The sequence below is a fragment of the Argentina silus genome (assembly GCF_951799395.1).
Source record: "Argentina silus genome assembly, chromosome: 16".
Lineage (NCBI taxonomy): Eukaryota > Metazoa > Chordata > Actinopteri > Argentiniformes > Argentinidae > Argentina > Argentina silus.
Genome location: NC_139670.1, coordinates 18,351,971 through 18,376,547, shown reverse-complemented (window position 1 = coordinate 18,376,547; position 24,577 = coordinate 18,351,971). Strand labels below are relative to the sequence as shown.

Sequence of the window (24,577 nt, the reverse complement as noted above, 5' to 3'; positions counted from 1 at the left end):
TGTCCAGGCAGCTACACAAAGAACTATGACTGTGTCTGTGGTCCCGCGCCTCACTGATGCTACAAAGCCGTGAAGTTGAACAAATCTGATCAGCTGTCTCTGTATTATTATCCCTGCCATAGCAGATCAAAAGATCAAAGTGTGGTACAGTATGTTATCAGTGGCACGGACAGAACGGAAGATCTGTAAGTTCAGTGGGATATTTTTACACTTGAAAGGGCTGTCAAATGTTTGAAAATATCTCTTACTGTAAGCCCAGTTCTTCCTGTATATACACACACTGTACATCAACAATTCTACATAGTTGCCTTTTCAGGTTGGCAGATACATTGAGATTAATCAGTTGGAGATGAATAGGGGTGGATTTCTTTTTTAAACAAACACTCAAATTACTGGGCATTCAACGAAAAAAAACTACCCCCCCCCCTCCATGTTATTTAACGTGTTTGGCTATTCTGTGTGGTGATGATTTGACAAACACGTGCTGACCATTGTGGTGGTCTTTAATGTTGCTCACTGTGAGACAGTGTTGTAAGCACAGGGTTGTAAAAGCTGCTTATTCTATTAACTATGTGAGGTGGTATTTACATGGTTCAAACAAGTGTCAATACTTTAATTGATGTTTATGTATGCAGTTTATATAAATGATTGTTCATATTTTTTGTAAACATAATGTGTCCTCAAAGCTTTTCACATGTACATGGACAAGTTATTGCAATAAAGTAAAATGTATACCGTTAAAAATATTTTTTACCATTAAGATATTCAAAGGTCTCTTGTGAGACATGATAACATGAAATGCATATGATAGTAAGTGGTTACGAAACAGAGATCTGTGGCGCAGTCGTCATCAGATTATAAATGGTGCAACAGCAGCACCTAGTGGAAACACCAGGAAATTATTCCCATGAATTTGCCTTTAAATCATTTGAAACACCCCAGAAAATGATCATGATTTTAAGATTTTCTCTTTGTTTTGAAGATGTAGAACTGCAGGTATTGACTGTTAACAGAAGTGTGAATGAAAGAAATATTTCTATTTCATTAGCCTTGTCGGATGTCTTATCAATGTCTTAACTGCAACATTTCAAACTACAATCTGCTTTTGTCTCATTATTCATTTTGGCTCAATTTCAGAAGCAGAAAGTTGACCACTGATGTACAAGGATAATACATTTGTATACAACACTTCAATGGATGTCTAATATTAACACTAGAGCTATCCACTGTGATGCAGGGTTGCTGTGAAATTGTGTATACTAGACTAGTACTGTATGTTTAATCAGCTCAACAAAACAGACATCAGGCGTGTGGTAGCTGTGTGGTATTTTACTTGAAGTGGCTTTTTTTTGTACCAAAACTAGTGTCACTCAATTGTTTTTCTGTTTTCACTCACTTGATGCTTTTCAGTTTTGTTGACATGACTTTCAAAGATTTCACATGACCAGAGCACATTATGTTGCACTTTTATTTTCAATGAGTGGTTTACTTTTCAAATAACAAGAAGAGTTAGACAAATAATATTTTCTTACACCATGCAATAGCTAACCTTGTACTGAATGATGAGGAAGATCATATGGTATATCAGTAATGCTAATGATTAATGCTAATATTTCTATGATAAGAATTCTGGTAACACTACAGTACATCACGTTGCTCTTATGCTTTTGTAATGACATTGTTGAGTACTTGTCTCTGCATTGAAAATTCACTTCCAATTGATCAAAAAAGTGAAGATGATATACAATTGCAAACATTTTGTTACAAAGGTACAATGTTATTGCAATGTTGTTACCAGATATTGTATATAGTGAACTGGTTTCCTTTAAAGAAGCTTTGTTGTTACTATCAGAATTATAGTGTAGTTTAAAAAGAAAGTGAAGTGTCACCAAAATGATTTCATACCTCTCACTTGAGATGGCGGACATGCATAGGAGACACACTGTATCTAGGCTATATTGCTTGGTGGTTAAGTTGATCCGTTACCTTACAGTTTGATGTACCTGAGCATCAGAGACCTTAATAATACTAAGGTTTTGCAGTTACATTAAAGGATGCATCAAGCATTTGACATAGGCATTTCTTACAGTCATATACTTCATCCCAGTATGTAATTTGACGTCTAGAAAACAACATGTGACCATTCACATTGTGCATTGTACCTCTACAGCACATTGATATAGAAAGGGAAGTTAAATCTATAGTTGTAAAAAGTAGATCAAATTAACTTGGCCTAAAAACATTTTAAGCCTGAAATATAATTAATTTGACTTATAGAGAAAACATTTTTCATAAGGAATACATGAGGGATATTGATTGATCATTTTTTAACACCACCAAATGGAATGACGGTATCTAAACGTCAGCATATGACTGTTTTGTAAACATGTCCAGGTTGTAGTACAGGCTGTAGTGGTGCTCTGCAGACTGCTACTCTGTCGTCTTCATGTAAGTGGCAGCATTTCTCCTGTTCATTGTTATATCATGTTTATAGGCGCTTGATTTAGCTCCACCGCAAGTACTAAAAGTGCAAACCCCACCTAGACAGCATGCCAAGCAAGTTCAATCAGGCCCACGTGAAGTATTTGGAAAAATATACAATTTTGACCCAGGTTTGGTTTATCAGAATCAGTTTTAATTCCAATTTATATATGTGGTCAGATAGACAGGATGTGTTTACACATGATTATATGTTTATTAAATCCACATAATAGTGTTATTTCATTTTCAAAATGATATAATTGACTTGTGGTAATGTATTAAGCCATAAAATCGTATGTACTTATTTGTAAGAATGTTTTATAAAACCTTTTATTTGTTTCTTCCGTTGTTTGTTATCACATCAATGACACAAACTGCATGCTCAGTTTTATGATATAATGATTTTAAAAAAAGAAAAAATCTTCTGACATACGCTCACTCTCACGTCTTTTGAAGGATTTCTAGAACTGTCATGTATCACAGGGAAATAAAGTTTCATACTGTGAAATTCATCAGTGTTTCAGTGCTGTGCCACATATTGGATTAATAACACCCATGGCTTTATGTTATGTACAGTAAGCCTGTACATGTTCCTGTATTGGTTCAATTGTAGGTTTTGAATTCAAATGTTCATTTGTTCATTAAAATGTACCATCATCAATACAATTGTATCCTTTGTTTTTTGGTACACTATGTTACCACATTGAGGTCTGCTTTGACCGGCTACAGCACATGAATGATGAATAAAGCACCATAGTTGTTTAATTGTACTATACTGGATCCACTCCATATGAGCTTGAGGGTGTCAACTTAACAGCAACCACTAGATGTCCGTGTTGTATTGTTTGCTGCTCATACATTTTACACCATTCATTCAAATTCATCTATGTTTTATATTTCACACTTAAACTGATTGATACTTGCTGTAAACTTGGCCTACAAATAAACACTAATTGTGAGCATTAATACGAATTAGCATTACCACAGCAACACGTCTGGCAAGCCACCACGGAGCTGTTTAATGGCCACTTAAACTGAAGATGTTGATGCTTTATTTCAAATGTAATCAAGCAAGAGAACATATATTTGTCAGTGCTTCAGTAGTGGGTCGCACCCAGAACAAAAATCGGTCACATGAAAATACTTGGATATCATGCCCAGGTGTGCTTCATAAACGTGTGATTGGATGGATGGTCGAGTACTCCGGACGTTTGGGGTGGCTGTCAACTTCAGGCAGCATGATGTAAGTATGAAGTGAAATCAGTGAACGTTAATTCAACTTTCTTGGGGGGAATATTTTTGTACACACGTGTCAAACTTTTTTCCCACCTCATTTCCATCCGTCTTTCCCTTGGTTTTATTCATCTGTCAGTGCCACAACACGGTAGCATACTCAAACACGACGCATAGGTATTGATAATACGGCCATAGGCCTTATTGGTTCGCTCTACTTGACGTCCAGTTAGAAATGAGTTCGTTTTTTCCCTCACATTAAGTCGTGACAAACTGCCTTGTCGGGCTAAAACCTTCCTGCAATGGTGTCTGGACCTTCTTTGCTAATGACCTAATACTGGACTTGAATGCCCTGTGCCTGCATGGAGACACATCCTGTCTACTGCTTTACTGATCACTGATCAATGTAAGAATGAAGTATCCAAATCTTTATTAGACCTAACTTTTGTATATACCTATTGCATATCCCAATCATTTTAATACTAATGTTGATGCCAAAGTGTACCATGACACCTTTTGGATTTTGGATATTGTTGTCTATTTTTCCCCCTCTTTAAACCAGGGATGAATATCATATTTAAAACATACCATTGGCAGTGCTGGGTGTGCTATGCGGTCTGCTGTAGTGTTAGTATCAGAGCAGTGATGGAAATGTGGTGCCTAATCCCAAATGAAACACAATATGACTGTCTGTAATCCTCTGGGGAATTGTGATGGCTTAACAAAGAAAGCCTCTTACTGGTGTCCCCAGAGGTCGTCTAAAATACGTTATGCCTGTCAACATATGACTGGAATAGATGACTGGTATAAAGCCCTGGAAATAGAATTATTACATTTCTAGTACTTTAATAATGGACATGGATAAAACAAGAAATCTAGGAATATCTGGTTGTCCATGCACTTTCTCTTTCCATACAGTAGGTAGCAGTAGTGAGTAGCAAAAAACATAATGTATTTTGTCAAACCTCTTGAATATATGTTTGTCTCAGACACATTTAGCTGTGATTTGCTTTAATTGTTTAATTGTCATTATGAAATACTGTCAATGTTAGAAGCACTATTTAGAAAATACCTACTACTGTATATTCATTGTTTGGTTGATGTTTTTATTTTTTTAAATCACTGTTTTGTTATCCAGAGAACTTCCTTAACATTGATGTCCCTGTCAGCAGCTGAGAATGAAAGCCATCCAGACCATAGAGAGGCAGGTCCCGGCTCTGAGGGAGAGGATAGTGAGAACCCCCTTCAGAGAGAAGCCAGTGGGCAGACACAACCACACCCCCAGCCAGCCTCCTCCCAGCCTCCCCTCCCTAGAGCCCCACCAGTACCAGCATGAGCATCAGCCACAGCATCAGCCGTACAAGCAGCCCTGTCTCCTCCTCCAGCCATGGGCAGGCGCACACGGCAGCCAGGCAGAGTGCTCTACTGAGCATGCACCAGAGGGACGCTCCTTCAGCGTCAGCGTGAGTCCATTATGCAGATCGGTGGAGCCAGCAGACAGGGGAGAGAGAGTGAGAGGGAGAGAAAGAGAGCAGGCGCAGGCAGTAGTAGCAGCAGCAGCGTACGTCTCCTTTGCATCAGCATCCCCATCGCGACTGCTGCTCTCGTCATCATCATCATCCCCAGAAAGACAGCCCTCCCGATCGCCCACCAGTAGAAGCGGTAGCGGAACCTCGCGACAGCAGCACCAACAGCAACGACGACGCAGCAGAGAAAACAGCAGCAGTCACAGGCATGGCCTGAGGTCCCTGCAGAGAATCATGGGGAACCAGGACGGTAAACTGAAGAGGGCTGCAGCGGCAGCGGGGGATGGCAGTGAGGCGGTGGAGGACGCCGGCGGGCCGAGGGAGGCGGAAGGCATAAAGAGAGGCAAAAAAGTCCACCACGGCAAGCACGGCAAAGGGGGGGACTCGGGCGGCAAGAAGAAAAACAAGTCAGAGTCCAAATCGTCGGTGTTCTCCATCAGGAAGCGCAAGAACCTGTCCAAGGTGAAAGGCAGCGGGTTGACGGGCGGGTCCAGAGAGGATGTACTGGCCTCCCAACAGGATGAGCTGGACAGCGCCAAAACCCCCGATCTCAGCCTGTCGGCGGATGAACTGGGGCCGTCAGACACGGAGACGGAGCGCGGCGGTGGCGGTGACGACCATCTGGCGGTGGAGGAGAAGCGCAGGCAAGCCCCGGACCCTCCGGCGGCAGGGGAGGGACAAAGGGGTAGCTCGGGCTCGGACACGGATATCTACAGCTTTCACTCGGCAGCGGAACAAGAGGATTTGCTCGCTGACATCCAGCAGGCTATTAGACTCCAGCAGGGGGTCGTTATTTCGACCGTGGCCGAGGAGCTGAGCTGGAACCTCGAGTGTAAACAGAGCGCTGACGTTATTAAAACCACCCCCCCTGAGCCCCAGTCGCTGCTGGAACCTCTTGCTGTGCTGGGGGAGGCAGGCTCTGTCTCGTGGAGGGAGAATGGCCTGCTTTCTCAGCTGTGTTTCTCTCTGGATCGAGCGGAGGAGGCAGAGGAGGAGGAGGAGGAGGAGAGCGGAGTTGCCCAGGCTGTAGAGGAGCTAAACTGCGACCTGGGTGAGCCTGAGGCAGCTCTTTGTGCGATTGCCGCGGGGACAAAGGATCAGGAGCCATTGAGCAGCCAGCATGCTCAGCCCCCCATTACCACCGCCCCCGAGACCCGTTGCCCTGTTACCAAGACAACCAGCGCTAACAGCTTCCCCAGCCTCACGGCCTCTTTTGAGAGTGCGGTGGAGCCTGCGGAGGAGGAGGGGGAGGGGGAGAATGGCCTGGACCTGCCTCCACTCACTGAAGAGAGCCTGGGCCACAGTGACAAGAGCCACGAGGAAGGAGGCCTGAGCTCAGAAGATGTCTCCGTGGAAGTGGGGGTGGAGGTGGAGGTGGAGGTGGAGGTGGGGGAAGGGGTTGTTGACAGCACAGAGTCCCTGGATTGCCTCAGCACGGGGGACCTGAGCTCCTGGGAGGGCCCCCCTACCATCCCCACCCAGAGGAGGAAGAGCAGCAGTGTGTCCTTCACCCAGTGGCCCCCTCCTCAGGAGAGCCCTACCCTGGCCACCCGCCTGCTCAAATCCACCCTGGCCTCCTCCCCCTCTCCCACAGCTGGCACCAGCCCCACCGTCAAACCCTACCCTCCCATCTACCCCAGCTACATCAAGACCACCACCCGCCAGCTCAGCTCGGGCCTCTCCCCGGCCCACTCGCCCTCCCAGAGCCCCCTCTTCCGCCGGCGCTGCCACGAACTGGGCCATCGCACGGAGAAGAGGAGGGTGAAGCGCCAGCGGTCCCACAGCATCGCTGGGCCCCTCAGCCGCTCGGCCGACTGGACCGAGGAGCTCCTGGGCCGGCTACGGGCCGACAAGGCCGGCTCCACAGACTACCTGGAGGAGTACGGAGGCTCGGAGGACCGGCTGCGGGGCGGGAGCCAGCCCCTGTGTCCCACCCGTCGCTCCTCCTGTGGCCAGGGGTCCACCTACAGCTTCCAGGATGTCTTCACTGGTGAGTCTGCTTTTTTCACGTCACATCATAAAACAGAAAAACATCACCACAGTAGTAGCAGATGTTCTGTACTGTAACCAATGGGTCCAGTAGGCCTCTGCCCTCCCTCTTATTTTATTGCACTCTTTGCAGTGTGGTTCTGAGAGAACAAAACATTGTTTCTCCTCTGCCTTGCAATTTCCAGTATGCCTCATACATATTCATAACATGGTTTCTGTTCATGTAGCTCACAAGCAGTGTGGTTTACCACTGTTATTGTTTTTGGTAAATCTGTTCAGTAGTATTGGTTTCACACTCAACACGGCTCTTATGTTTCCGGGTTTCACACAAACACAAAACACATCAGGGCTTATGCAGTATCTGTTTCATGTTAAAGCCGCAATCCGTACTTTGCTGTTTTTGGATATACAAAATGTATGATATAGCCATTGATTCGTAAGGAATTTCTCATTGATGCCTCATGAGCTTAATACAACTGTCTTGCCCCCTCAACCCAATATGTAAGGCTGTCTTACTCCAATGTTTACAAACAGGAACTAATCAAACACTGTACATCTTTAGAATATGTTTCAAGCTTCAACAACTCATGCTGATGTCCAAGACTGTCAGTCCTTGCAGAGTTGTTTCTATGTAGTTGACATTTTTCCAATGTTACCACATTTTCCAAATTACGTATTGTGGCTTTAACAGTTTATGTTCATTCCTTTACATTGCGTTTAGCATAAACAAACACTAGCGCCTATTGAGCTATTGGGACAGTTGGCTGAGAAGGACAGTAGCCTTTTTGTTTTTTGGTCTGGCGAAACTAACTATCTAACTGTAAAACGGAAGAGCCATTCCTCCCACAACCAGTCCAACTGAGAAACAAGTTGTTGTTCCCAGTGGAGAGGGTGACAGTGGAGAGACATTTAGTTCAGTCTCCATTCACTGTTGTTGTTTTGAGAAGTGGTTTACGGTCTGTATATCTGCTGGGAGCTGAATATGCCCTCTGTGATCACTGACACTGTTGGACAGAACATATTCTGAGGGCATTTTTATTTTTAGTGCAGGCAATGTTGAGCACAAAATATACGCTGGATTTACTATACGAAGACCCTGACTCCAGAAACAAGCTCTGACCCTTAACCCCTGATCCTTACCCCTCTTGACTCTCATATAGAAATAATTGGATGAATGCAAAATGGCAGTAGCTTCACCTCTGATAGGGTAGGTAGCATTTTTGCCATGTTGTGTACACCTATTCACTCTTTTCAGATATACACAAGTATTTATAGAGTAGGGGCTCGAGTTGTTTCTGGACAAGGCCCATATGTTTATTAAAGACAAGAAGCATGATAACATGAAAACTGTCAACTTGTTAAAACTTGCAGCCCTGATAATCCCAATCTGTTCCTTTATTAGTTTTCATAGTCTTTTGTTATAGACTCCATTTAAATGTTGCAGTCTAATGCCCCTTGTGTTTGCTGAACTCCAATAAGCTCCATCCAGCTCCATTAAGACTCTTCTCTTTTCGCCATTTTGACGGCTTCAAAATAAAAGCGTGAGTTAAAAGGTGAATGGAAAGTGATGGGATCACAATATTTTCTCTTTTTGCTGAAATGAGGACAAATTATCCAACAAAGTATATACAATTTTGAAAAAGTAATTTTGATCTTTAAAATGTACATAATAATAATAATAATGCATTTTATTTGGAGGCGCCTTTCAGGTCACCCAAGGTCACCTTACAGAAAAGAAGCAAAAGCACGACATCAATCATATAAGAACAAAACAAACAACACATCAAGACAAAACAAGTTGTACTTGTTGTACATGTTGTACTTGGTGTGATTACGTATAGTTTTACACATGCCTATTATATTTGTATAAACTGGACTGTACAGAAATATTTTTCAAATATTTCAATACATCACTCTACTCTGCAACAAGTCTAGAATATGGATAAGATGAGTGAGTCTAAAGCGATGTTTTAGCAAATATTGACGGCTATTTACTCCGGCCATACACCTCAAAGTGCCCTATCTGCACTGTGTAGGACACATAGTATATTCTGGGGCAATACTAATTCATCACAGTAATTAGGATATAAGAGCAATTACAAACCCTTCTGGGGCAATACTATATCAGATATTATATGGTGATTGATGTATATTTGTTACGATAATTAGCATATTGTTTGTGGTTCCTTGATCCCTATTTACCATATTTAAATCCTAAATAGAGTTTAACTCTGACACTAGTGCAGAGACAGATGAAACAAAAGGAATAGTGTGAAGATGATGTGTTGTACTCCTTGGTCTCCTTGTTGTATCTTAGCACAGCCCAGGTTACACACACAGACACACACACACAAATGCTTTTATGTATGTGAAGTCTCTCACTCTCACTGCCAGATGGCTCAGACTGAGCATGCCCAGTGGAGCTCTAGCTTTTATATTGATTACTGACATCAGTTACTCCCTCGTCAACTTGAGAGGCTACAGAATGTAAATATTTTAGAAGGTTGTTTTTGTCAGTGAATCAACAGAAGAAAATGTATATTTCTGTTTCTTATGAGCTGCTGGATATCCTCTTATTTTCGGATATTTTTGCAACACACACCCACACGCACAGCGGATGGAAACTGGTAATGGTTTCACATGGATTTTTACATGGAAACCTGCTGATTAGAGGTGTGTGTGTGTGTGTGTGTGTGGGGGGGGGGGGGTCAGACTGGGAATCACATCAATAGAAATGAGGCTCTTGGACACAATGAAATGAGGCCCAGGCCTACACACACAGTAAGTCTATCCTTAGCAAGTGTTGCAAGCTAGCTGTTTGTAGGCATGCTGTTGATAAACAGTTCACAGTGGATAAACCCATAAAAAGACTTAGAGCAGCATTTTGTTTTCCACATTGTAGTTTCTGTTGAATTGAACATTTTTAATAATGAATGTCTGTTGCATCTCTGTAGAACTGATGCACAAGGTGCTAATATCAAATTGTCCTACCATAGTGGATCAAAATCAACGTATCCATTTTATGTTCATCTCTCTGTCATATGTGCAAGCTTCTCCACTTAATTACAGTAAATAATTTTTTTAGACGGCAGAAAGCAAGCTCACCATGTTTACATTTTCTGGTTCTTATTAATCTCGACCGAGACTTTATGCTGAAGTATATGCAATATTCTGTTTGGCCTTGTGAGAAAGTTATTTTATGATTAGTCAGCTGAAAAAACACCTACATTCACACAGGAGATTCCTCATTCTATATTCGATGCATTACAATGAGCCCATCCTCCAATTTCTACTTGCACCAGCCTCCCCTGATTCAAACATGTACACAAGTCTTGTCTTAAACCCATTTGTGCCGGATGCTGCGCTACGCAGCATTGCATCTACCGCCGGTTGCTGCGTTACGCACATTTGAATTTGCCGCCAGTTGCTGCGCAGCGCAGCATTTTTGATTTGTCGTAATTTTCATGAGTGCAGCTTTTTCAACAAAATCTTGTTGATTTTTTAAAACCACGTGAGCACCCAAATGTCGTGTGGTTCGCCGAACGCACTTGTATGTCTGATTGATTTTCCACGATACGACATTCGGGTGCTCACGTGGTTTTAAAAAATCAACAAGACCCGCCTCATGTGTATTTGAACCAATGACAGTGCATTATATGCTGCACTCATGAAAATTACGACAAATCAAAAATGGCGGTAAATTCAAATGTGCGCAACGCAGCAACCGGCGGTAGATGTCGCGCGGCAGTCGGCACAAATGGGTTAATCTATGACCAAATACCCTGATGTGAATCACAGACCTCTGGTTAAGTACAGTGTTGATGCAGAGACCCTGGTCTGTTGACTGTGTTGTGGAATCAGTGAGTAACCGAGACACTGACACATTCCTCTCTCTCAGATCATAACGGTGCTTCTCACTAATCCCTAATACCCTCTCATACCAGAAAGTCTTCACTCCTCACCCTCTCTGCTAGGATGCTATTCTTGCTATAATCCTCGCATGGTGGGAGGTATTTCAGGGAGTTACTGTAACTGTACAGTATTAAATGTCATTTCCAGACACTTCCAAAGAATGCTCGAAATGTCTGATGGACCAACGCATCATACCTGGCCTTCGTTTACAATGCAAGGACCAGGAGACTCTGCCGGTCGCATAGCCATTGGCTTGATCTGCCAACCATCTCCCACAACACCTCCTCCCAACGTAGCACATGTTTCTGGTCCAGAGCCACGCCTCACAGTCGTATGATTCGTTGAAATCAATAATGACAAGTACTTTACTCCCACTCCTACCTCACTCCCACTAAGGTCAGGTTTGAGTCGTTGTTATTCCAAGCTTATATGCGCTTTGCAGAATAGCCTGGGGACAAGGTTACTATGTCTAGCTAGCCCACTCTAAACTGCTTCTTGGACAGTAGTATTTTGGGTCAACTCTTGTTTTCAATTTAGATTATTCAGGGACAGGGATGAATTGGAATATCGTTTTTTCACTTATCAAATCATGAATTTAACTTCAGTTGACCCCCCTGAATGAAGTGAATTCGGAACCGAATTAAGTGAATTCGGAACCAAATGAACCACAGTGACCTCATAATGACTGGGATGTGGAAAGCTAGTGGTGAAGTCTAGACCGCTCGCGTCACTGAGCCCCTATCCTAATATTGACTAATGAAGTAAATGGAGCGACATTAATTGAATTAGGCCCATCAGTTCTTCTAGCTCAACTGCAGGGAGGCAGACAGTGGGACGATCCTGTGGGGGGCTTCACTAGAGCTACATCGATTTCACTTTCACTTACCCTGTGAACTTCACTGACGTGTGGAGTGTTGAAATGCAGGTTAGCAGCCTCGGGGTGTGTTCTGTCGCATGATTGGTTGCCTGTTTGGAATGTGTCGACCGCACAGGGAATGAGACTAGCTTCCTTAGTACGCACTTAGATTACAGCATCCCCCCCCCCCCCCCCCCCCCCGACACTGTCAATGTCATAATACTTGAAGCATTCATTAATCCCCATGAATAGCATTTCTTCTCCTTTTTCTTTTAAAATGTGTCGATGCCTGTCTTTTACAGGAATCTAAAGAGCCAGTTTGAGATTACTCTGAGCAAGGTAAAACCAGTGTGTTTGTAAGCTTTGGTCGTGCTACACTCATCATACTGTTTGCACTAACGCGTCGGCACCTTCAGACACCATTTAACCATCTGTCATGTTGATGTGCCGTGGGAGGAACAGACGTGAGCGTGACTCATGCCTGGTGTTTGAGAGAGGGGTGGAAATTCACCATCCACTTTGTATTCAATACCAAAAGCCCTAGAGAGTCTCTCACTGTACACACACACACACACACCAAGAAACGCATGACGTCAACAGATACCAAAATAGACTGGACTTGGACTGGTTGTTAGCTTTTCTACTTTCTATTTAGGATTACTGCTTCTATAATTCTTTACCCCCACAATGCTTAGGACTGAACACACGTTTAAGCGCACATATTTAGGATGCAGTGTATTTGCATTCTCTGTTATCCTTAGTAAGGTGTTTGACGCTAGCATGTAACCAGATCTGTAGACGTATGCCAATTCATTATACTGCAATAGTAGATAGTGAGAGGAGTTGACTTGGTCATCTACAAATCTGGGAACAGGCTAATTTGATTCAGATAAGTATTACATGCTCAAATAGTGTGAAGTTACAGAGATGTTTTCCCAGTCACACTAGGGACCTCCATGCTGTGTGTATACATATTACAATTCCAATGCTGTTTCTCCCTGTCTGACTCTGGGGTGCACTCTGCTGCGGTATAATGCAATAGAGATGAACTCCGATGTTGGATGTCTCTCTCCCTGTGTGGCTCTAGGGCGCACCCTGCTGGAGAAGCTGTTCATGCAGCAGGAGGATGCCCAGCCCGAGGAGGCCGAGAAGCTGTGCTCCAGGATCTTGGCCATGGGACTGCTGCTGCCCTTCAGCGACTGCTTCAGGGAGCCGTACGGAGGCAGCACCTCCCAAATCACAACCAAGTTCGATGTGAGTCCCCATACTGTACTGTATACCACCCCCCCTTCTTGAGATTGTGGCTTGTCTTTTTTGTTGATGGACAGGTGTGTGTGTGACAAGAAATCATTGGCCTAGAGACCCTGTTGAAGGAAGTTATTTTTGTTAAATGTGTGAGGTTTTATAAAAACTGCTTTTTATAACACTTTTAGCTTTTGAGGGACACCCATGATGGATTTTAAGTTGCTACTGTTTTGTATCTGATAAGAAAAGATGATTTAACCAACTGCTAGTTGACTAGCTGCAGCCTTTCTCAAACTGTGGTTCTTTCTTTTCCCTGGAACAGCATGTGCTTGGTAACCACCCAGGGTCCTCAGCAACATATGGCATTGTGTAAATCAATTCTGATTAGATTTGCACTCAAGCCATGGCCGATTAAATCATTAGAATTTCATACCCTAGCACTAAGTCAGACCAGGGAGCGCTGCCCATCATTACCTCAACCCAATTATAGTCTTCTCCATGCTGGCAAATTTAAGACAAATGTTCTCATTTTCACAGCAATTGATATGCATACGCCCGTTAAATATCTTTGTTGAGAGTATACCTTATTATTAGATACACCCACATACCGTGCTATGTTTTCTACCATAACTAATCCTATGAATGCTACTTAAAATTCTAATCCCTCATCTGAACCTTGAAGGCACTACCGTCTTGATATGCTTAGTATATAAGGCACTTGATGATTATCCCTGCCTGCCTTGGAAGTAGGACATTTTCATATTTGGGGACAATGTGATCTGTTTTTTGAGGTGATTGTTCAGTCTTGGCAGTTGGATGTGACTGGCTCCTGATCTTCAAACGGCTCTGTAATGCGCAAACACAGACATATGTGTGCGCGCACACACACACACAGCTCCCTGTGTGAGCTTTCTGTCTAGTGTGTTGTGTAAGATCCACACAACTGCTTGTACTACATTTCCCAGTTGTCTCCCGAGTGAGTTTGATCAAAGCACCGTCACCATACTCGGTTTGTGTGCAGCAACTGTCATATTTCACAGTAAGAGTCTGAATGATGGTACTGTAAGTTATGAAAACTAGAGGGGTTGTAGAACAGACATGGTTAGAATAATGAGTCAGATGACGCATGACGCATTTATATCATGAGTAGTCACCTTTTTCATAAAATAAATACTTCCCCCACACATACACACGACATGCAGATGAAAAGGCTTGTGTGCGAGAGTATTTATTTGATGTTATGAATTGATCTACGGGGTTTATATTCCTAGCCCCATGAATAGAGACAGCCAGGCTGGTGTGAGTGTTAATTGCGTTTTGACCTTCACGTCAGCTTGTTACTGTAAGAGGTAGGTACATGAATAGAACATCCACCCCACGTTGTTGAGGTGTGACAAGTCCTTCCACCTCAGCACAGTGGCCTTTAGTGAAAGTCATAGAAAATGCATGAGGATGCAGAGTCACTGTTGCAGTGTCTGAGGATTCTAGGCTGCTGGCTGCTGTGCCTCGCCTACACACACACACACACTGTATCAGCACTCCTCTGCTGCCCTAGCGCATGTGCTGCTCCCCCAGCTACGGCATACGTGACAGGCTCTCCAAACGCAACCCTAGACACTGATGACTCGGGGTGGGGGGGGGGGGGGGGGTGAAGGAAACTGCATCGATCACCGGGCAGGGCAGCAACACGAATGCCAAGCACTGACCTGTCCTGGGAATGTTTGATCGTCCTCTGCCACCGACGCCCCTCCCCCCGTCCTACCTCTGCTCTCCTTCTTTCTCCCCCCTCCGCCTCTGCGCATACTTCCAGCGTTGTCATTGAGGAACCCGATCCGACTGCAGGCGGGCTAGCCCGCAGCCCTGGGGAAGAAAGCTGCAAGGACAGCAAGAAGCCAGCAGGTTTGTGAGGAGGATGATGTGGGGGACTGGCCGGACCAGACTGGGCTGTCGCTGTCACGTCCACCATGGCAGGAAGAGGAACAGAGAAGATGGAGGAGGTATCGGGGCGAAGAACTACAGAGCATCATGCACCGTCATAGGGATTATCCGAATCAAGGATAGCTGAATGGAAGTGTCTGCAGTATTGTCAGGAGAGGACAGAGGAGGGGGACAGCACAATTTGTCAACATCAGAAAAAATCACCACTGTTTACAACCTGGGAGCGAGTCCCTCTGACATTCTCTCTTCTCCCTGGAATCGCAAGTTCCTCAGTTTCCCTGTTCCCAGTGATAACGGAATACCAGAACCTTCCCAGCGTACCGTAGAGCTGATCAGGCTGCAGTTTAAATGCTGTATGACGGACTATGGACTCCCTCCTGTACACCTGCACACAAACACAGAATATTAATGTACAGGAAATGATGTATCGAAGCCGATGAGAACATGGAGGAGAGTGTGACAGACACCGACTCAGAGTCGGCTGCAGGGTGCTCTTCACTGGCGGCGGTGGTGGCTGATGCGCCCGACTCTGTGGTGCTGGCCCAGGTGCCAGAGTTTGTGAGGGAGCTGCTGGTGGTCAGTGGGCTGGGGCGAGGAGGAGGGGAGGAGAGGGAGAGGAGACTGGACCTAGCCTGGCTCAAACTCAAACAGACTGTCCGTAGAAAGTGCAGCCTGTTCGAGCACCTGCAGGTTAGCCTGCTAGTCATCTCCAAACCCAGAATCTAATCTGGCTGTCTGCTCCTACAACAATATTGAAGGGTGTCTCCTTTTCTGTTATTGGGTCTGATGTCAGAGGACACTTGGTAGGGTAGGTTTTAGCAATATGATGGAAGTGGACTTCGCTACTTGCTTCGGACCTGCATTGATCTTACAGATCAATCTAGGCGCAAGAAAGGAATCAAGGAAAGGAAGCTAGTTGTGTTGGAAGGTTTCTGTTAAACAGATGACAGCATATCATGTTTATGTAGTTAAGGTGTTTTTTTAAAGCCTTTACAGAACTCTTTGTTTTGTGCGATTTATTGGTCTGACATCCCTTCCAGGACAACAATCAGTTGCAATGTACAGAGTGTGATCGTTAAGAAGTTGCTGATTGTAACAGTCTTGCTCTGTCGTGATAAATTCTTTGAAAATCACCTTAAGCCACCTATTTTATGGCTTGTTGGATATTATCAATACTTATCCTGTTATTTCTGTCAGATCTTTAAGGGGGAATCATGTAGGTTTTGGTTTGACATTGGGCCATTTTAGTGAATGCCCTCACCATAACCCTCTCTCCTTATTTCACTTTTCCCCTATCTGTCCTCAGCAAGACCAGTTGTACACCTGGGCAGCGGTCAGCCAGCCACCCCACTCCATGGAGCACTTTGAAGGCCGGATCCCTGGCCACATCAAGACCATGTGGCCCCCGCCCAGACCAGGGGGAGAGGAGAGGCCAGGCCTCAAGTACACAGAAGCGGGTAGGGCCTCTCACTACCAAGTTACCTTTACACACTCTACTGTACACTATGAGGCTTTACACATTACAGGGCCGACCTGAGCCATACCATGCCTGCTCTGATCTTTTACTTTCACGTTGTCCTTTCTGGCACTGCTTCAGTGGATGCGTAACCAGGAATGCTCAGCTTGGTTAGGCTCTGTAGTGTAGATTAGAATGTTAATGTCAGTACAGTACTGTTTACTTTTGTCTCAGCCCTGCACTAACACCCCATATTCAGCTGTTTGCTCTACAAACTATGTTCTGTAATGAGGGGATTATTCGGAAAGGGTATGTATGCCCTATGTATACAGAGAACGGTGCCAAACCATATACTGTAGCTACAGTAGAGGGTTGAGGTGAAAATACTTCTGTGGGAAAATACCTCCTTTTTCTGTAGTTAATTCACTTCCTGCAGTTATTCATTCGTTTTTTTATTTGTTGTTTTCCTCTTCCTTTTTTAACCTTTTTGTTTAGCCTGGGAGACGCTTGTCGCTCAGGCTTCGTTTGCTAATAGATTTATGCATTCAGGGAGAAAGAGAGGGAGAGCCCAAGTTAAAATATGCAGCCTCGCTTCACCTTTTTCACCAAGGTTTTAAAAGTAGGACTAGCTGGGTCCGAGACATCCACGTTTTGAAGAATGCCATCAGCTAGCTAGCCTAATCAACTTACAATATCCACAAAATAACTATGCTTTGGAAATGTAACAAGTTTGAAAGTGTTGTTTCTAAATTGAATTTTTCCTTCCTTCATGCAATAATACCTTTTTAGAGGATGATGAAGGTAAGTAATAACTGTCTTTCATGGCTATGTTTGTTTGCTCAATGTTTACAAATGTAACTTTCGGCATTACATCATGTGCTTTTCGTTTGTATTCCCACCCGCTAGAAGGGGCCAGGTTGCATAGCAACACGGAATGAGTCACCGTTTAGGCAGGCAAAAATCGAATTGAGATTCTCAGCATCACTTTGCCCCTGAATTTCCCCCTAATTCTGCTCCTGAAACCTTAAAATGAGTGTTCCAAGACAGACTAACATCTAGGTTGCAAATACTGCATGTGCGTCTAACCATTTGGTTTGATATGAAATGAGGTATTATATATTTCTCATTTTCTGCCTTTAACGTAATGCCCAACAAATATAGAGTATATGTCAATTCTCTCTCTCTCTCTCGTTTGTGAACAATGTGGCATGCTTAGTCACAACTACATGCTTAGTAACAACACAGTGGTCACCCACTTGTTTTGGTAAACAGCTGAGGGATGAGGCTGGAGAAATGTAACCACTCAATTTCATACACTGAACTATGGATGCAAGGACTGACCATTCATGAAATCAAAATGATATGTTTTGAAGCTATACAGTGTTTGTTTACAATTACATTGTTTACAAACAATGGAGTAAAATAAGCTTATATTGTTGGTTCTGTTGGGGTTGGTCTAATGAGAAGTTATAATCTTCAAGAATCAATGGCTATATACTGAATCATTCATTCAAAAGTTAAACAAATGAATGTAAAAAAATAAATAAGGTAAAACCAGTAATTTAGAGCTTTCTAACACTAAAATATGACACAACCAGCATAACTTATTGACAGACAGAGGTTGAAGTATAAAAGGGCTCTGATCCTGTTTGTGTCTCCAGAGCATCAGGCAGCCGTCCTGGGCCTGAAGAGGCAGCAGAAAGAGGAAGTCCACGACTTTCAGGTCAGTCACCTTTACTATTTGTTGTGATGAAGTTGCAGATGTTCCTTAGAACTATCAGATGGGTATTTGCGTGTACCAGAATGCCCCTCGCCTCCCTTCAATGTCGAACCAGCAGAGGGCAGCATCCTCATAGATATGATTGCTAGATGGCGCATACTGTGAGGCGACCAAAACCAGCTTTACTGTATGTGTCAAGATTTACTTAGTTAAAATGTCAACATAGAGCTGTGTGTGTACATACAGTGGCTTCAGAATACAATGGACCAGTGTCCTTAGATATCTGACACAGGCTTATCTCCTTCTGCCATGATCATATAGAGATTAATGCCTGATCATTTGCCATCAGGCAAAAAGTTGATTTTTAGAAAATTACATTTAGTTCTCCATGTAATCAGTTCAGCAGTATTGGGTACTGTAGATTTACTGTAGTACTATTTTGGGTTGTGCACATCAAGAAGAGGTTACCTGACAACATGCTTCAGCTCCCCTGAGTAATGCCTAGGCTAAGATGCCTTGTCTTTTATGCAAGGGACTAGGGTTTGAAACCTGGGTCGGTCACACGTGTACCGTAGAATGCTGTCTGTAGTCCTATGGTTGTTGGACCCACACCATGCCAGTTCTGGCCCAGTTCTACTATTGCTGGTCTGGGAAACCTTAGCTTGTCTTCTAGCAGTCTGGGAAACAAGTCTATCTACATTAGCGTTCAGCCTTAGTCGGCTAGTCCCTTCAGAGCAGGACAATAGCCATGTATGCCTTTGGGCTGTTTTCCCTAGACTTGGGAAAGACTTGTGACATTTCTAGTGATTACATGTTGAGGAAACAGTGGCACTGCTCAAGCCTTAGGGCTCGTCATTTGCTCTCATGCACTGTTGGAGCAACATGCTATACATATCCATTGTTTCTTTAACTTTTGCCTCTTTTTTTCCCATGAAAGTGCACCATTCTGCATTTCTTAACTTGTCCCATGTGAAAGAATATCGTTGCTCTAGACGAGAAGATAATGGACCTCATTGTGGTTACCAATGAGTTGACACATTAGGTTTAAAGATGTTGGAAATTTATATGGCAGCTTGATGCACACTGTGTTGAATTTCCCCCCCCCCCCCCCCCCCTCTCTCTCTCTCTTTCTCCAGGAGGAGTCAGTGTTGAAGACAGTGAAGCTGAAAGAGGAGCACGTAAATGTGATCCAGCAGTTGGAACAGACCATCGAGGACCTGAGGACCAAGATCGCTGAGCTGGAGCAACAGTACCCCTTGGTGGACAGCAGGGACGTCAGCACCAGAGACCAGGAGTGTGGTGGGGAGGAGGGCGTGCTGAGGGACGTGTGCCATGTGGACCTCCAGACGGAGGCCCTGCTATCCCTCGGCCTCCTGGAGGCCAAGTCTGTCCAGACATCGCCCATGGAGGAGAGCTTTACGTTTGAAGTGCCTTTACAGATGCCGCATCCCACGCCATCCTCCGTGGAGACGGATGTTTTGAAGGAGGATGGGGTAGAGTCCTCGATGAACACCTGCACACCTGGTGTGTCTGAACTAACCGTGCCCGAGCCCACGTCCCCCAAGGGAGGCACAGGGTTTGTTTGTACGTGCCAACAGCAGCAACAGAGTGGCATGCAACCCCCACCCCCCCCACCCCCTCCGCCACCTCTGCCTGGTCTTCCTGTGCCTCCTCCTCCTCCCCCTCCCCCACCTCCTCCTCCTCTACCGGGACACTCCATGGCTCCTCCCCCACCCCCTCCTTTGCCCTGGGGAGCCATGCCACCTCCCCCCCCACCCCCTCTCCCTGGCTCTGCCATGCCCCCACCCCCTCCACCCTTACCTGGCATGTTGGCATCACCCCCCCCTCCTCCTCCACTCCCAGGCTGTGCCATCCCACCTCCACCTCCGCCCCCTCTTCCCGGCTGCGGACCACCACCACCACCTCCACTGCTGCCAGGGATGGGGGCGCCCCCTCCCCCACCTCCACCTCCAGGCTGTGGGGCACCTCCGCCGCCTCCTCCCCCTCCGGGAGCCTTGGGGCCTCCTCCACCCTTCGGACTAGGCTCCCTGGTTCCTCCTCTCCCCCTTGGGCTCTACTCGCTGGGCATGGCCCAGGAGAAACCACCCCGCAAAGGAGTGGTGGAGCCGCCGCGGCCCATGAAACCCCTGTACTGGACCCGGATACAGCTGAACACGAAAAAGTAATTGACGACTGAAACGGTTGCTCCATAAGCAGACCTATACCCTGTGTATTGGCATAGCCTTTTTCACATGACCACACGAGAGAGGATATCTCTAAGCATTTAGAGTTTGGAGGACATGACTAGAATAGAACATAGAATTCCCAGTGAAATAAAGGAAGGATGTGTTGGAGAGCGTAAAGCTTGTAAAACAGGTGCCAGGCCACAGTGTGGCTGCTGCCCTACCTGGAGAAAAGCTTAAGGGGCCTTTGATTCATACAGGTTTGAATTTGACCATGAAACAAGAGGAATCGAATTGGCTCAATTGACAATGTGATCCTTAGTAACAAGGCCCTGTACTGTAAGATTAATCTCAGTAACTTCAACCCCACAGTATAAGAGTTGATCACGATATTCACTTGAATGTTAGGGGCTCTGGTTAACTGGACACAGATGAGGCCTGTAATAATAATATATGCCATTTAGCTGACGCTTTTATCCAAAGCGACTTACATTGCAGTGAGTGCATACATTTCAGTATATATGGTCCCAGCGGGAATCAAACCCACAACCTAAGCGTTGTTAGCGCCATGCTCTATCAACTTAGCCACAGAGGACCATGAGGCCTTCTCCTTGTCCCTAGACTAGAAAACATATTCAAAGGAGGGTGTCCATAGATTACCATTATGTCCAGGATAATCACACCATGTCTGAGAAACTATCTCATAAAGTCATATTTCTCACTTAAGATGTACTACTACTGTATAATTACTACTACTATTAGCTGCTACTGTAGTTGGAATGCTCACAGCAACCAGTCCCTAGTGTCACTGTGTACAATGTTCCTCCGTCCTAGGGAGGTCATCACGCTGCTGGTGTGGGACAAGCTGGAGGAGCCGGAGGTGAACTTTGAGGAGTTTGTGGAACTCTTCTCCAAGACTGCCGTGAAGGAGAAGAAAAAGCCCCTGTCTGACACCATCACCAAGTCCAAGGCCAAACAGGTGGGCTCAGCCGTTTTACCTTTTATAACAGTATTCAAAGCTATACTATGGATACGATATAATTTGGATATGTTTTTAGTTTTTTTTATTGATTGTTTGATACGTTGATGCTGTAGTGCATTGTGTTGTCAGATGCCTTAATCCTGTGGTCACCTCATGGCCAGCATCATCCTTCAATAGTTTTTTGCAGTATTTCGTCATCGATTTACGTGATATTTCACAAAGGCAATTATGTACTTTTTCAGCATCGTCCTTGTTGTGCATCTGTTTGCCCCGATGAATAAGCCATCTGTGTCATCTAGATCACTTCAATGTGAACCCCCCCGTCAATCCCTGTCCTCCTGTTCATTTCCGACTGCCTCTCTGATCTGTGGTCCTTGGCAGATGCCCTCTGTTCTCTGCTTGTACTGGGATGGATCTGATCAAAGACTGGAGCAGAGCACTGTCCCTCCAGGCCTGTTCTTCTTCTTCTCCCAGTGTCACTGTGACTGTCTGAGAATCACTTTGTTGTGTAGTGTAGATGATGAAAACTGAACAAGCCAACTGTCTGGGTGGATAGATTGGGATGGACACTGATGGCTACGGTACAAGAGAGCAATACCGGGCGATACCAGGGTTCATGTGAAGATGTCTCTTCTCATGCCACTGCTCCCGGCAGTCTTATTAACTGGACGGGTGGCATTATAGGTCTTCACCAGAATTTGGAACTTTGACAACACACATATGTAAGATGTCTATGGCAAATCGAATACATTTATGGAAGTGCGCTGCGTAAAAAGCCACTATCCTGCAATGATTGAACATCAGCCTGAATTTCCTTTGGGCACAGCAATGTGTATCTTGCTGACCACAGTTCTACTTTGTGGGTAGGTGACTGCGTAGTGAAATGTATTCCGTGTTGCCTATTGCTTGTTTTCCCTTTTCCTGTAAATGTATGCCGAGCTTAACCACGTACATATGAAGATTTCACAAGACCTCCATAAATCTCTGGTGTTTTGACAGGCCATTCAATCATACTGTATTTTGAGTTGAGTCTCTGGTGCAGGGGTCTGTCATCAATAAAGAGAGCGCTGTAGCGTCGGCCCCAGCGTTCATAGACATGCAGTAGCCGAGTCTCCCTGAGTGTCTGGTCTCTCCCCTCAGACAGGGGGACAGACAGGAACGTTACAGGCTGAGGTTGAAGCTGCTTGGCATTCTGAGGTGTTTTGGCGTCTGTAGCTTCATTGTTCTTCCAGGACACGAAGTGTTCCGTCTCTGCACCGTCGTGAGACCGCTAACGCAAAGCTTAAGCAGCTGTCGCCTCTCCGGAGAGGGGAAAAACACTTTTATATAGCCTACTGTAGATAGACAGACTCCAGTCCACAAAGCTAGAACGCCCTCAAAAACAATTTTTCCAAGCCTTTTCACTGCCCTCTTGCCACATGTGCATTTTCCTTTGTTTCCTGCAAAATGTTCTGACTCTAGATGTATTCCCCCCCCAGTTATTTTTATTTTATTTCTATCATTAAGTTGTATGCCCTATTTATTTATTTATTTTTTATCCTGAGCATTTTCACTATAGTCTTACATTTTGTGTTGCGATGTACAATCACTTTCTGCAAAGTTGTTTTGTGGTAAATCTGGATGCAATTTGAGTTGCCAAATAAAGTGTTTGGGAATTCCAGTTGTTTCTGCGATTGACCTCCTAAATACTTGGGTAAAGAATATCACCTTTGATGTACCACAGTCCCATTGAGAATGCAGTCTGTGGTCCATGTTTAAAACATTACCTCAGACACAAACTGATTGAAATAATTGGAATTTTTTTCCCCGAGCAGTTGGAAGTTGCCCGGAAATAGTTTCTTTTGATAAAGTAACATGTTTTCTTTAGAATTAAAGGAGGCATGCCAGCAATTGTGTGTTTAAGTACGGATGTATGATTGGTTGCATTTTTTTCAGAAGCCATGGTACAGGAGCTTGATAAAGAGTTGTGAGAAATACTACTTTATTAGATGATTACATGCAAATGCAACATTTGTCAATGGTTTTGATTTGTCAGGGTAGGTCGGATATGATAAGTATAAAGCATGGCATGAATCGACCATAAAAATGTCATATATGCAAATGTATCCTCTAATACACACTCATTGGGCACTTTATTAGGAACACTATGCTAATAGTGTTAAAAATTCTTCGTGGCATTGATCCCACAAGATGTTGGAAACATTCCTTTGAGATTCTGGTCCATGATGACATGATTGCATCACGCAATTCCTGCACCTCCCTACCACATCCCAAAGGTGTTCTATTGGATTCAGATCTGGTGACTGGGAAGGCTACTGAAGAACACTGAACTCATTGTCATGTTCATGAAACCAGTTTGAGACGAATTTTGCTTTGTGACATGGTGCCTACGTTTTTCCAGTCTTCAACTGTCCAGTTTTGGTGAACCTGTGCCCAATGCAGCCTCAGCTTTCTGTTCTTGGTTGACAGAAGTGGAACCTGATGTGGCCTTCTGCTGTTGTAGCCCATCCGCCTCAAGGTTCGATGCGTTCTGCATTCTGAGATGCTTTTCTGCTCACTACAATTGCACAGAGTGGTTATCATAGCCTTTCTGTCATCTTGAACCAGTCTGGCCATTCTCTGTTGACCTCACCAAGGCATTTCTGTCCGCAGAACTGCCGCTCACTGGATGTTTTTTCTTTGTTGTACCACTCTGAGTAAACTCTACAGACTGTTGTGCGTGAAAATCACAGAAGATCAGCTGTTTTAGAAATACTCAAACCAGCCCGTCTGGCACCAACAATCATGCCACGGTCAAAATCACTGATCAAATTTTTTCCCCATTCTGATGGTTGATGTGAACATTACCTGAAGCTGTTGGCCCGTATCTGCAGGATTTTATGCATGCCATCTATTCATCTGAACCTCATTTAATAAAAATCCCAATCAAAGATATCTTTCATACACTGTGGTAAGAATGGACTCATGTTTCTACACTTCATGATTGACCGTAACTGACGTGAGCTGATCTAAAAAAAAAAAAAAGTCCCCTTTTTCCATTGTTTACGACCTGCCCC

General features: G+C 44.5%; 1 protein-coding gene across 1 annotated transcript in view; it reads left to right on the top strand.

Annotated features, from left to right (window-relative positions):
• Positions 1-4,892: 4,892 nt before the first annotated feature.
• fmn2b (formin 2b) overlaps positions 4,893-24,577 on the top strand; it is a gene marked incomplete at its 5' end in the record, with an annotated part of 51,378 nt that continues 31,693 nt past the window's right edge. The window contains 7 exons of the mRNA XM_083688224.1: positions 4,893-5,181; positions 5,341-7,230; positions 13,085-13,251; positions 16,487-16,637; positions 18,298-18,359; positions 19,493-20,538; positions 21,374-21,518. Of these exons, the coding sequence (XP_083544350.1) occupies positions 4,893-5,181; positions 5,341-7,230; positions 13,085-13,251; positions 16,487-16,637; positions 18,298-18,359; positions 19,493-20,538; positions 21,374-21,518 (3,750 nt within the window). The remainder of the gene's footprint in view (positions 5,182-5,340; positions 7,231-13,084; positions 13,252-16,486; positions 16,638-18,297; positions 18,360-19,492; positions 20,539-21,373; positions 21,519-24,577) is intronic.